This window comes from Camarhynchus parvulus, chromosome 13 (assembly GCF_901933205.1).
Source record: "Camarhynchus parvulus chromosome 13, STF_HiC, whole genome shotgun sequence".
In the NCBI taxonomy this organism is placed as follows: Eukaryota; Metazoa; Chordata; class Aves; order Passeriformes; family Thraupidae; genus Camarhynchus; species Camarhynchus parvulus.
The window spans coordinates 4585869-4600732 of record NC_044583.1 but is presented as its reverse complement, the minus strand read 5'-3'; the positions used below and the strand labels follow the sequence as shown (position 1 = coordinate 4600732).

The window sequence follows — 14864 nt, the reverse complement described above, 5'->3', positions numbered from 1 at the left end:
GGATTGTGTTTTAAACTATACCCAGAAAATGCTGTAATATCTTTTTTCCCCCCTTAGAATTTATAGTTCTCAGTTCACCCTGAGTGTGTGATACTAGATTTTCAAAAATTATCTGAAATGCCTTGCTATCGTTCTCATGAAAATCAAAATGGAAAAGACTGTCTTCCTCATGCTCTACAGCACCCAATCCATTCCCCAGGACTGCAGAACCTCTCTTTCTGATACTAACTGCAACTGTTTGCTTGGTCTCATTAAGTTTTATAAATTTCATCGTATTTTCTGTTGTTGTATAAATGCTTATGTTATTAGAGAGATTATGGTAGATAGCCTAAAATGATCTTTGTTTCATTTAATTCAGGAAATTTTACCTTGCAAGCCATTCCTCCCTCACTTTGATTGTAATTTCCAGGTACTTGCATGGAATTCTCTCTCTGCTTTCAGTTCTCTAGAATGGCTGTGTTCTGTCTGGGCCATGGATCCCCATGGATCTATCTGCCTTGGATCCCCAAACTCCTGTAAGAGCAATAGGCTCCTGTAGTGCTTAATCCATTTTATCCTCAGGTGAATGGAAGGGTGAAGCAGAGACATCAGCAGCTCCAGAGAACTTTCTAGAAAAAGCCAGTGCAGGCCTTTTTACAAAGGTATTGGGTTAACTCCAGCCAAAATTGGGAGCACAACAAATCTGTCAGTCAACAGAGCTTTTTGGGAGGTGAATGGCTGTGTGAGATGAAAGGATATACATTATTTAATCAACACTGTGCTTGGAAGGATGCGTTTCTTCCTAAAAAGATAAATGAATTACAAAGGCAGGAGGTATTGATTACAAACTTGGAAGGGGCCAATAACATGACAAGAAAGGTTAAAGCAGCCTTTTGCATATATGATTGGGCAATAAATAAGTCGATGAATTAATTTGCAAATAAATAAAAATCAACCACCATGTTTCTACTCTAAAATTCCATTTCTTTTGTACATATTTCTCTCATTAATTCAAGTGCTGTGGGAGAAAGGGTACACTATGAAGTGGTGTCTGTCTAATTAATCATCTAGTCTTAGTTAAAGTTTTTGCATTAATAGAAATTTTACACTTTTAATGGTAGAATGATAGAAATAATATTTCTGTATTTCTATATAATATATGAAATCTCCTCTATTGATTTGAACTTCCAAAAGGAATGGCAAAGGTTGATTCATTTGCCATTTCCCAACTAGGATATTGAATTAGAATAAGTGGGTCAGCGTTTTTTTTTTTCTTCCCAATAGCTTTTTATTTCTGATATTCATCATGGTTATATTGTTCAAACAATTTACCTGAAATGAAAGTGACGCCAAAATCAATATTTTTGATGCACAATTTTTGCAGCATAAACACTGTTTTTCTATTAACAAATTTGCACAGAAGATGAAGTGGGGTATTTGTCAGGCTTCATTCAGTCTACTTTGTGGGGGGACACAAGTGAAATTGCCAAATTAGGTTAAGTTAAGGGTGGTTTTCTTGTCACTTTCCTGGTTGAGTCATTTTTCAATGACATTTAACTTCATAAGTGCAATTCATGGCTCTTTGGGGACTTCATGGTACATATTGTTTGAAAAACTCCTTGACCTCCTTTTTGTCCTTAAGGATATAAATTGCTTTCAGTACCTTTTTTTGTCAAATCTACAGAGGGCCCAATACTAAATGAGCTCTAATGATCTGAGCTGCCAGGGGGCTGTGAGTTCCAAGCCTAACATACTTGCTAAGGTGCATTCTCCTTTGTTTAAACACCAAAGAGGGTCCGTGGATAAATCCTGGTTAAATACCATTGTAAACCCTGCTACACCTCAGGGCCAGCACCTCTGCAACACAAGTCAGTGCAGTTCTGTTGCAGGTAATCACATTATGCTAATTTCAGCAGCGAGGATCTGGCCTGAGATGATAACTCTGAGTATGTATTAAAATAGAACAAGATTGGAGCTCAGAGTAAAAACTCTCCTCAGTTTAAACTTTGAAAGCTGCTACTTACCCAGATGATAGAACAAAACAGCTGTAAAGCACATTTGTCTGGAACAAAGGACAAAGGTGTTTAGTGTGTTATCCTGTAAAACAAGGGAAATTGGGGGCTTAGGGCATTGATAGGCTCATTCTGTAGAAATAAATCAAAGCTGCATGAGCACTGTAATTCAGGATAGAGGGAAGACAGTTAATTTATGTAGCAGAAGGTGGTGTTTTTCATATGCTCCACATTCCTTTCATTAGTGCTTTCATTTGAGAAGGAAGATGATACATTCCTGACAAGGAGAGTACATTATGAGTTATCATTATCTCCTAAAGTTAGCTGTCCTATAACGATGTTATACACGTAGTACCCTTCTACATTTTCTATTAAAATATATATCCTAAAAAAACCCAGAACAGACCAAATGTAGGAGGAAAGTGACCTTCATCTTTAAAGTAGATTGACCTAAGTTTTTGTGTACTTTACTTCTTTATTCAGTCAGAGTGTTTTATCACAGCTCTGTGTCCGTTGAGTTCAACAGCAGTTGTACAAAATTTTCTCTTTGGATGCATTGTAAACTTCAGGCAGGTTATAACTGGCTAAGCACAAAGAAGGAGTAATCATAGAGGAGCAAGTACTCTGTGTAATTTAAAACAGTTTATGAATTTATCAGCTTTGAGGTGAACCACAAACCAATCTTGGTTTACCTATAAATATGAAATTGCATTATAATATCTTCATGTCCAATTAACTCAGCTATAAATCTGAAAGAAGAAAAGGAAAAGCAAACCCAAAATGATAGCCAATGTCATCATTAAAATGAAAATCTTGTAAGAAATTTTACAGTCATTTCTTCCTGTACTACTGTATTCTGAATTCTATACTATTGTATTCTGATAACTCATTTTATTGCTTCTCTAAATGCACCTGTCTCAATCCTCTGCCTGTATCTAATCTATATACTTGCTTTAAATGTTCTACAACTAAATAAAATAGTTTGACAGGGCTCTATGTTTATAGAAAAGTTGAGATTTGAAAGATCAAGTATTGTTCACATCAGGTGGAGTGAAAATGTCTCTGCCTTAATTTAGAAGGATCAGTTTGGAAAAGATGAGAGATAAATCACTTTCATTATAAACTCAGATCTTCCTGGAGCAGGAGGAGAGAACGCAAATCATTCTTGGTCTGCTGTTGTGAGCTAATATATACCAGTCATGAGATGAATTCAAGTTATTTAAGACATGAATTTGACCTTGACCTTCAATTCCACAGCAAAAGGTACTCGGTAAAGCCTCCACGTGGGTATTGGCAGTAAAGCACAGTATTGTTATACAGATTCATTATATAAGATAAAAATTTGGAAACTCATAATATTACTGATAAAGTTCATTTGAAAGACAGCTTGTAACATTCCTTTATAGGACTGAAATAGCAACTGAAATTCCATTGCATCATTTTCCATCATAACTATTTTCACTTTGTTGTTTCTGGGTTGAAATCCATATCTGTATCTGGTTTTACTTCTTTAAGAGAAACAATCTCCTGGTTTAGAATATGTGTTGAAGAAACCAGGGCTCTCAGTTTCACAGCTCAGATACTAATGGACCATGGATCAGACATTCAGAAGTGCCTGAATGATTAAGAGTCTAAATGAAGCTGAAAGCCACTGACATTCTGACTTCTGTGTACTGGAAGTGGCTGTCTTAATGTTCAAACAATGCTGTAACATCTTAATAGTAATAATAGCAGTTTTTATAAAGATACTCCAAATAAAAAAATCCTTTAAAAGTGAAAATTATTAACTTATTTTGTACTTGAAATACAGTACATGAGTCATTGGAGCTTCAATGTGTTTCAGAAGAAATGTCTCCAGGTTTATGTGTGGAACTCTGACTATATATATATATATTTAAGTGCTATTTTTAAGTCTTTATGCTTCTCCACCACAGCATTCCTGCAGTAAACTGTCATTGCACAGTCAAACCCTGTTTGATTTATTTAATATATAATGTAAATTACTCACTTTCCCATTCTCAGACCAGGTATTAATATGACTTGGACAGCTCCCTCAGTTTGCTCTATTTATCACCCTGTCCAGACTTTCCAGAGCACATTTTCCAAACACCCCCTGATGTGAAGTGACCCTTCTGCACACGTTTTTTGTTTCCCCCTGCAGTGGACTGCTTGGACCCGACGTGCTCCAACCACGGGGTGTGTGTGAACGGGGAGTGCCTGTGCAGCCCGGGCTGGGGCGGCGCGAGCTGCGAGCTGCCGCGCGCGCAGTGCCCCGAGCAGTGCAGCGGCCACGGCTCCTACCTGCCCGACACGGGGCTCTGCACCTGCGACCCCAACTGGATGGGCCCCGACTGCTCCGTTGGTAAGATCTCACTCTGGCACCGAGAATGGCGCAGGAGGGAGGCAGTACTGCAGAAAGAGCAAAGAAGGCTTTATTCGAAAGAACCGTGCAGTTTTTATAGAGCGATACGATACATTCTGTTTGATTGGCTAGTTAACAAAAACACCTTGCTCATACACCATCCTTGAGAAGAGCAGAAAGACAAAGTAGAAAAACACCACCTGCCAATTGTTTATACTTAACAAGTTATCACATCCTTACAACTCTCTAAAAATTCTCACAAGCCACTGTGAGAAATGCTTGCTCTTTCTCTCTCTGTCCCTTGGCCGTTCCTCTCTCTCTGTCCCTTGGCTGTTCCTCTCCCTCTGTCCCATGGCCCTTTCTCTTTCTCTCTGTCCCATGGCCCTTTCTCTCTCCCTCTGTCCCATGGCCCTTTCTCTCTCCCTCTGTCCCATGGCCCTTTCTCTCCCTCTGTCCCATGGCCCTTTCTCTCTCCCTCTGTCCCTTGGCCGTTCCTCTCTCTCTGTCCCATGGCCCTTTCTCTCCCTCTGTCCCATGGCCCTTTCTCTCTCTCTGTCCCATGGCATCCACAGTAAGAAAAACGTTTTTTTCCCTCATTTTGCAGTCATGTTGTTGTTTTGTTCAAAGGTTAATACCTATGGTGAGGTTGAAATGCGGTAATAATCAAGAAAGTTGTCTTTGTTAGGTGATTGGGCTCGTTTAATTTTGTTGGGAAGAACTGTGGATATACTTCTATATATATTTTCATGACATTCTGAATTTGGTTAGGCGTTTGTGTTTTGTTCTAACACTGGTTCTCTTTTAGACTGAAGAAGTTACATAAGTGTACTTCTGTTTCCCAACTGTAAATGAAAATGTCCCAATGTTTCTATTTCTGGGGAAAAAAATACAGGGAATTTTGTTTTTACATTTTCCACTGAACCTTGAGATGGTGCTGTAGGTCAAAACCAAGTGTCTCAAAACACTGGAGACAAATGGAGACAAATATTTACATTTTTCACAGTTATTCAGTTATTTCCTAAGGTTAATCAGCTGGAATACCCTACCAGTGACATGAATATCAAGATATGTTTTCTGCTTTATGGATAGGCAGTCAGAAAAATTCAGGAATGAGAGTTTTGCTGCCACTTTCTTTGGTGATGTGTGGGGCAAAAGACCCTTCTGCCTATCTGAAACTTCAGCTGGCAGAGAGCAGTAGAATTTTTGGAGTGAGACACCAGATAACTGAACATGTTAGTAATAGGAATACAAAATCTCTCCATGGAAAGTGACTTTTACCCATCATTCTAAATGACCCTGAATTGCTGCCATTCTCTGCCAAATGAGTTTTAGGTGAGTTTCAGTCTCAATTCTTAGCAAATTGTTATCTGTTAAAATCACCCGAGGTTTGAGTAGAGCAGAGCCACCTGCTCACCTCCTTTGCTGTTGGGGACAGCACCTCTGACATGTTTGTGTCTGCGTGGAGGATGCAGCTCTGCAGCTCTGTCCAGTGCACATTAGCAAATTTTTTTAAACTGATACCTTGGAGTGCCTACCTAGAACAGAGGCTAGACAAGGTTAAGAGAATGAACTGGGTATTTATTAATATTAAAGACCTTCTATGGATGCACCTTGGGCAGTCAAAATCCTCTGAGAGGGACTACACCCAGGATGGACAATAGTCATGAGTTTTTCAGACAATTTTAAGTTAGGTCCTTGTACATATCAGGGGTTACAGCTTCAGGTAATGAAGTCATATTCCCCCAGTTTGCTCCCCACCAATTCACTTTTGTTTATACTTTTCATGGCCTGAGGCTGTAAAGCATCTTTGAGTTTCAGGTCTAGAGGGATTGTTTCATCTGACCTGAATGTGTAGACAGCAGCTACACTTTACATGGAGTTTAGAGTTATGTACCAATGCAGTACAGGATTTGAAAAATATAAAGGCATTTATATTTAAAAAATCTAAAATATAAATCTCAGAATATCTGCTGGTCAGAGTGACTCTGAGATATGTACAAGTCTCTTTTTCCCAGCCCAGCAGTCGAAGAAGGAGTCAGGATTCTTCTGTTCTTGTTCTCAAGGTTGTTTATTATTTCTTATCTACTACATTCTTTCTCTGACCCACTGAGGTCTGTCTGGCAGGTTTGGTTAAAGCACACTGACCACCCTCAGGGCTGTGTTGCCTTTTTATACTAAAAACTATGTGTACATTATTTACCATAATTTCCTAATACCTATCACCTATGTTAGACAGTGAGTTTCTACCTTAAACTAATCCAAAAGTGCCAACATCTCACCCAGAAGATGGAGGCTAGGAAGAACAGGGTACACCCAAATTCCTCCATATTGGCACTCCGAGCCCCCAGTCTAAAAACCCCAAAATTCTACTTTTCACCCTGTGACAATCTAACTATCATTCTACTTAAACTTTTGTGGCTTATAAATCCTCCTATAAGGTTGGTAATGGGTCAAGATCAAAGTCACAGGCATCTTGGGCTCTTTGCCAAGGTCTCTGAGCCCTCTGACAGGGGCTCGAGCCATCCAGGACAGTCAGAGGAATTTCCTGGGTTCTGACATATAAAGGCATTTATATTAAAAAAATATAAAGGCATTTATATTAGCAAAGATAAAAATGTAAAAGCATTTGAAAAACCTTAAAGGTATCAAAGCGTCTTTTAATTTATTTTGCTTTTAAACAAAAATTAAATGCCGGCTTTCATCAGCATGTGAGCAGGCCAGCTTTAGTGAGTGTGGTTCTGAGCAGAGGTGCTGCTGTGGTGCTCGCTTGGCCCGGGGCTGGCTGTGACTGCTGTTCTCTCTCCTAGAAGTGTGCTCGGTGGACTGTGGCACGCACGGCGTGTGCATCGGCGGGGCCTGTCGCTGCGAGGAGGGCTGGACGGGAGCGGGCTGTGACCAGCGTGTGTGCCACCCCCGCTGCACCGAGCACGGGACTTGTAAAGATGGGAAGTGTGAATGCAGAGAGGGCTGGAATGGGGAGCACTGCACCATTGGTAGGCAAACGACAGGCACCGAAACAGGCACATATTGCTTTCTTTTCATAAATCGTAGAGACATAGTTACTGTCGTGGACTGTAATGGGCTGTTCCCTTAAGGACCCAGGTGCTCTCAGCTATCAACCCTGACTCAAAATGTGTTGGGGGAAATGCAGGTGGACTCTCAGAATAATTTCAAATCAGTAACAATTATTTTTATAGATTTTTTTATTTTTATAGGGAAAAAAAATACAAAATCAACTCAACAACAAATTCCACATTAGTAAGTAATGATGGAAAAAATGGTACCATGTGTGATATCAACAAATAGAACATTTGGTACTATGGAGGATATCTCAGTATCATCTGAACCTGAATGATTTTCAAACCTAACTAAGCATTCCTTTGTGTGAATGGCCTCTTTTTCAGTTTCCCAGTCTGTGCTCTCCTGCTGTTGAACATCACATGTGAAACACTGCCCCCCAACAGCACCCAGAGCAGGGGTCAGTGCTGGGGAATGTGTGTTCCTGCTGGTAAGGAGCAGCTCCCTGGCATTCTCCCCTGCTGTGCTGGGACAGTGGCCCTGCTGTTTGCATGGAGACAGTGCCAGCCCATGAGCCCCTTCCCTGAGAGCCTGCAGCTCACTGCAGCATCAGCATCACAGTCTCAGCTGGGCTCTGCCAGCCTGGGAAGTTCAAAAAGGTCATCCTTACACAAAGCAATGATGTTCTATCCTCTCAATTACCATGCTTGAAAATTTACTTGAAAGAGGAATTAATTGTTCCTAAGTGAAGTTCTTTATTTTGTCTCTACAAGGAGTCAGGTACTCTATTTGGATTGTTTTGAAAATTTACTCAAAGAAGAAAATTGTTATTTTCTCTGAGCTATAATCAAAAATGGGAAATTCTCAGTGATCACATCCCTTCTGAGAAGTCTGAGCAGATTTATCTGGAACAAGAGTATCCCTTCTACTGAGACTGTGAGGTTCTGGCAAGTGTGCTTTTCTCCGGAGAATTTTTGGAGCACTGTGAAGTATGCCTTAGAAGAAATCTGATGAGTCCAAATCCAGAGTCATGTTGTTTTCATTATCTTAAGGTGGTGAATTTGAGAAAGAAAAGAGTAGGTCACTTGAGATTTTCATGGCAGTCAGGGACCCTAATGGGACAGTCCTATTACAAGTGAATTGTTATTTCTTTACTTAAATGTATGGTGAGATTCTTGCATCCCTCAAGCTGTTTTTCTTTTTCATTCCCCTCTGATTTCTCTTTGGATATACAAACCATTTCCAACACACAGGAGTTGGAAACTAAAAGTATACTCCTTTTGGAGAGATTTAAAAAAAAAGGATACATATTTTCAGGGCATATCCTTTGATGTTGTGGTGCTGCATGCTTCCTCCTCACTGTGCTAATATGATTTAAATCAAAGCTTTTATGACTGAACACTTTGTGACCAGCACAGATGCAGAGTGTTTTTTCATAATTGCTTTCAGACTTCCATCATATCAACGTACCTCTGCTAGATTAATCCAGGCATTTTGTTTTCAAAGTTCTTCCCAGATCTTTACAAAATGCCTAGTATATAATTTTTTCATTAAATTCTGTAATAATTGCTTATTTCAGAAGTTGATGTTTTGCACAAAATTTGTTTTGCTTTATAATCTCTTAGTAATGTGCCGATGTTTAGAAGTAATTAGTGTATGTAAAGTCTTCATTACTGTGCAGACAAAAAGATGCCTTTTACCAAGATCTCAAAGTAGGCTGAAAACTGCAAGCTGAACTAGTGAACTCTGAAGTGAGATTTTAAACCTAATTTTCAGAGCTTTGAACTAGATATCTTCCTAATTACTGATGTGTATAATCAATTCTTTCCAGAGGAAGGGTGATACTTCTAAAGTGATTAAAATATGCGTAAGCTTTTTTTGTTTGGTGTGTATTACACAGATTTCCTTGAAACTTAATGTGGTCCTGCCTGTGGCAAAGATGAGACTTAGTGCAAAAAATTCAGGTATGCCCTTCTAGTTATCATGGATGAAGTTTGTGCAGTCAGAAGTTGTCTGTTGCATGCAGACAGAGATTCTTGTGACAGGCCTGTATCAGTAAGAATTTTCACATGGTTATGTCCTGAGGCCATTTACAAAAGCACAAAGGCTGATGCCAGGAATGGAATTTAGTTCAGAGGGACAGCTCAGTGTGACCCTCACTGGTTCATGTTACAGGGAGCTGAAACACAGAGTTTAGAGGAAAAGGATGGTAAAAGGGATTTTTGTCAGTATTGGTACGAAATTTCTAGAAGTTACCACTGGAAAATTTGTGCTTAGAGTGAATTGATGCTTTGGTACAATGATGAGCTGCTCAAGATGTTTTAAATGTTGGTGTGAAGAACAAAAGTGCACTTAAATTTTACAGAAACTCAGTGTCAGAGTACTGCCTTTATGTTTCAGCTGAAAGTTTGACAGACCATTTAATGTCAGAATTACGGAGAAGTGTCTGCCTAAAAAGATGCCACAAATTAGTCCTTTCTGGAAGGTACCTGAAAATGGCACAGGGTGTTTGTTCTAAGGCAGGAAATGCAAATCCTGTAGGAGAGGTTATCAACTCTGATTTTCCATTTTTGCTACACCTACTGTGAAATGAACTCAGCAGAAAAACTTGCTTGGATTCCTGTGACTTTAGTCCAAGTCCACTTAGAACAAATTGATCTGTGAGGAAGAAAAGGAGATTTCTACATAAAAACCATTTTCTGTTGTTTGTGTTTCTTTACCAGTTTCTTTGTGCTGTATTTACATGGCAGTGGAAAAGAAATCATCATAGTAACCTGCAGGTATCCAAGTTCATTCAGGATATTTTATCCTATTTAATATCAAATGAGGCATTAATAGATGCTTGACAGAATGCACACTCCTTGCCATTTCCTTATTGAGTATGTAAGCTCAAAAGTTTTAATAGAAATGCATTTTTTTTCTCTGTTTTACCTGGTTCAAGAAAAGCACTCAGAAAATCCTCCCAGAACAGCAGGGTAAGCTCAGTGTTAGCACAGTGTTTGTGCAAGGCAGCTTTTGCCTGTGTGCAATAGAATTATGTGTAAGAATCAATGCAAATAAAAATGCATGCATCTTCCAAGTTACTCAGATTTTGATAAATCTATATCCAAATAATATAAAAGTGAAGGGAATCTGGTCTTCCTCAGCTGCTTTTTGAAGCAGAGCAGAACTTCGGTTCACTTTGCTACTTCAGGTAAGAAAAGAAATTGCTTACTGGAGTGGTGATAAAGAAAATTAATCTTTTCCCAGTGCAAAAATAGACCTGTCAGGATATGTTTATTAAGTGATTACTATTCATTGATTGCAATTATGGAGGAAGTTATAACTAAATAATAGAGGGTAATCTAGATGAAAAAAAATATTGGAAAACTAATAACAAAGTGAAAGAAAGGTATAGAAGTTGTTAATCTTGAACCCATTTCATGACAGAAATTTAAGATGGAGGATTCAGCTTTTCCTTAAATCATCTGAATGTTTTTTAAAACATGCTGTTATAAAACAGATCTGTTACTTTCCCTGAAAATATTATCTGGATGTTTAAACTGTTGTTTTTAAATGCTTGCAGAGGATGTTCTGCATATAAACTGTCAAGATAGCATTCCAAGGACAGTGTGATATATATGGAGATCTTATGAAACAGTCAGAAATACCATTTTAAAAGTGTAATTCTATCTGTAATTCATATCCCTGGAGCATGGTCTCTTATTAAGTTATTGGTAAAAATCTCAATGGGAGACCAATGAAAGCAGGATTTAATCCTAAATATTTACAAGTAAAATTTAAATGTCTGCAAATGGATCTTTTAAGGTGAGCTCTGACTAGAAGGTGATTTGTGAAGTTTTCTTTGGGGCTGCCTGTCATTCCCAAGCCTTGCCCTTGTCTGCTCGTGTCCTCCATTAGAGGTAGGTTAAGCACTCCTTTTCAGACAGAAAGTGGGAAAAGATTGTACTCAAGGCTATTTGGTAATATGGATACTCTGCTGCAGATTTTGATCCAGAGAGTTCTTATATTTTATGTTCGTTTTTTTAATTATTTTTATGCAAATGAGCTATACCCCTGGTACAGACATTGAAGCTGAGCCTCCACCCACCTGCCTGACAAAACGTAAGCAGGTGATGAGTCCATCTCTTCAGGCTCTGCTTGGGTTCATTTAGCTTAGAAAAACCCTTAAGATCATCGAGTCCACCACAAACCTGACACTGTTCTGGCCTTGGTAGTGCTTTCTGAAATCTAACTCCAGACTGGGGATCAGCAACTTTTCCCCACTGGGTCCTTGGCCTTAAAACTGTCAAAGTTGGAGAACAAGTTCCTTAGTAAAGAAGGGGTTTGGAGATCTGTAGTAGCTCTGTATCTGTATTAGCTCTTATCTTCTATGTTTTCAAGGCCTTGAATAAAGGAGAAAGAATTGAAAAAATCTATGATTCTGTCACCTATATGCTGGAAAAGGACCTAATATTTTCGTATGCATAAAAATGTTCAGAAAAAAAGAAAGGACTTTGTGTCTAGGATGATTAAGAAGTTTAAGTTATAGTACAAGATATTTGTGTTAGGAAAAAACATGTTACCAATAAATGAAAAACTGAAGGAGGTTGTCCAAGCAAATTGTGAATTCCTCATCAATGGAGTTTTTAGGAACCATTTAGACAAACACTTGTCAGGAATAAGAGAGGTAGTTCATCCTGCCCTGGGGCAGCAGCCTCACCAGAAATCATTGAACTCTGTGAGCATTCTTCTAGTCTTCTTTTAAATGAGCTTAGGGGGAAGCATTCCTTCTAAGGAGTTTATTTTTAATGGCTTACCTTAAGAGCTGTACTGTCATTCCCTTTAAGAATCCAATGCCACTGTTCGGAGTAGAATTGATAATTTATCCAGTCAGGGAGACTGATCTATGTGTTCTGTATTTGCAGAACAATGGGTTGTCAATGTGGATATTGAGCCACTCTGAAACATCCACACAAACTCACACCCAGTAGGGAAATACTTTAAATACTCTCCCGTTAAAGGTGAGCACTATGTGTTCCATATTCCACCTCTGGTTCTAATAAAAAATTGTTTACTAAAAACTTTTCCCTCCTGAGTGCTTTGGGATGACCTTTCCAGCTTTGACATGTTTATATTGTCTATCAGCTGGATGGAATACCACAAGTAAAGTGTAAAGATTTAGTTCTTTACCTCATCATGGACTCAATAATCAATGGAAACATTAATAATGTGGCATTGTGTTATCTTTGGATATAGCAAGATATTTCTGTCCCCTGATAATGCTCTTTGTGTCAAAGATTTTTTTTCTTCTACTGCTGATTTCTCTTGTTGTAATTACAAGGGTAATGATTCAAAGATGAGGCAATTTTCAGGAGAGATGGAAAGTGTGTGGGAGGAGGCAGTGGAAAGCCATCGTATCTGACAAAGAGCAATTTAGAAGGAGCTAGATATATTAGACTTCTCCAATGGATTTCTAACTTAAAATTAATCTGTAACAGTTTATAACCTATCAAGGCATAAAAAACCCTCTAACAACGATGACAGGAATTTAGATTGCACCCTCTGAGGAGGGAGGAACACGTTTTTTTTTTTTTATTTGAAAAATGCATAGAATATTTAGGTCATGACCACTTTTCATTACTGCAGATGTTGAAATATGTTGGTAATATATATATGATGACATGACCAAAAATGCTGGAGATGTTGGCTGTTCCTGAATGTGCAGTTTCCAGTTCATCACCTGTTCATCACAAGTTATCCCATTGTTTTACACCTGGAAGCAGATTTCTCCTGATGCATTCTTTGGAGTTTAAGAGTTGCTCCCCCTGTGCCTCCTCAGCAAAGCAGAGGAGCAGCAGATACCTCATGAGGCAACCTGAGAGATTCTCAATTATTTCTGTCACTCACTACACATCATTCACATTTTCACTTCCATCATTCAAACACAGAGAGACTCAAAAGGTAGAAATCTTCCTTATAGGGTGGAATTTTGGGAGCATATGTTATGTCATGTTCCATTTTATAACCAAAGCCAAGGAAATGTACTCGTCACTTGGGTAAATATGTGTTCATCTAGTGCAGCATCTCTGTGCTTCAGCAAAGGTATGAGCTCCTGGTAAATAAATATCTGGTAAATAAATTTCTTCCTGGGAATCTGATGCTTCCTATCTTTCCCAGCTACATTTGCTATTGAGGTGCTTTGTTGGTTGCCTTTGTCATCTTTTATTTCTGAGTGAAATCTCTTGGCTGTAGTGTCCCCATATTCAATATTATGTAGATGGCTCTTGCTTGGGATTTCTGGTTCTGGTTTGTAACTTTGCAAATTCCTATGCTGAAAACTGAAATATACCAGCTACTTTTGTGGATCAGGGATGAATAAACTTTCAAAATAATATCTGTAGCACTAAGGAATCCAGAACTACAATATGCACCCACTTAATTTTATCATAGCCAAGCAAGGTAGCTGATTATGAACACTTAGAAAGAAGCATTCTGTGTAGAGATTTATGTATAGTGAGAGTGGTTTGATTTTCAAGGAGTTTAGAAAAAGAATTCCTTTTCATTTACAGGGGGCAGCTGGGGATCTTTTTTGGCTGAAAGGCAAGCTTATTCATGAGGAAGAACTTTCCTGTTTGCATTCTTTGCTGAGGGCTTCCTGTAAATGATTGAAACATGTCACAGCTCAGTGTCAGAACACTTGAGTAGCTTTTTTCTTTCTCTTTTTACAGGATATTTGCAGAACATGACCTTATTTCTTTCCTTTCTAGCCCAAAAAATTTAATGAGTATGTTTTCAGCTAAACTTCCTGCATTTTGTCTGGTACTTCAAAGGTGCACCCAGAAGATCCTGGTGAATAGTTTCCCAAACTAAAACCACATTTCTTTTTTTTTTTTTTCCTTTTGGAGGGTTTTTTCATGAGTTATATTGATTTTCTGGCCAATTCTTGAACTCTTAAAAGACCACAAAGAGTGAGGGAGGGCAATCAATCAGGGAGCTGATCTAACTTTTGAAAGGGCAGAGCCGATTATGCTGTTCCTAGCAGTATTCCAGGAGCCAGACAATCTTCTCTTCTCCTGCAGATAATATTTTCTGTATTATTTTGTACCCTGTGGTGTCAAGCAGAGCTCCAGCAAGGGAGTGAATTACACAATGTTGCTGGAAACAAAACAACAAAGCCACAGGAATGCTTGTGAGAGGTCAGTGGCATGGATTGTATAGAGACAGCAAGGTAGAGTGGGACCCTGAGAAACAGCCATGTATATACATATATATAATATTTATACTTACTAAGAAAGAAATACAAAAGAGAACAATAGCTGCCCATGCTTTTGAGACCTGCAGTTCATATTTCTGTTAAAGCTACCTTTTTCTTGATCACTTTTATTCTTGCTTATGCATTCTTAAGGTATCATTCCTGCATCTTCAGTATCAGTTTCACATAACCTTTCATGCTTGAAGATGCAAATAAAGTCAAATGTGTTTTGCCTGACTGCTGCAAACTCGGTGGAATA

General features: G+C 38.7%; 1 protein-coding gene across 11 annotated transcripts in view; it reads left to right on the top strand.

Annotated features, from left to right (window-relative positions):
- The window catches only part of TENM2 (teneurin transmembrane protein 2), a 334262-nt gene that overhangs the window by 250451 nt on the left and 68947 nt on the right, over positions 1 to 14864 (top strand). For 7 of the 11 annotated variants that reach the window (XM_030957242.1, XM_030957244.1, XM_030957243.1 and 4 more), the window contains 2 exons: positions 4153 to 4353; positions 7161 to 7373. In XM_030957242.1, the coding sequence (XP_030813102.1) occupies positions 4153 to 4353; positions 7161 to 7373 (414 nt within the window). The remainder of the gene's footprint in view (positions 1 to 4152; positions 4354 to 7160; positions 7374 to 14864) is intronic. The other 4 variants (XM_030957241.1, XM_030957238.1, XM_030957236.1 and 1 more) reach the window with 3 other exon arrangements.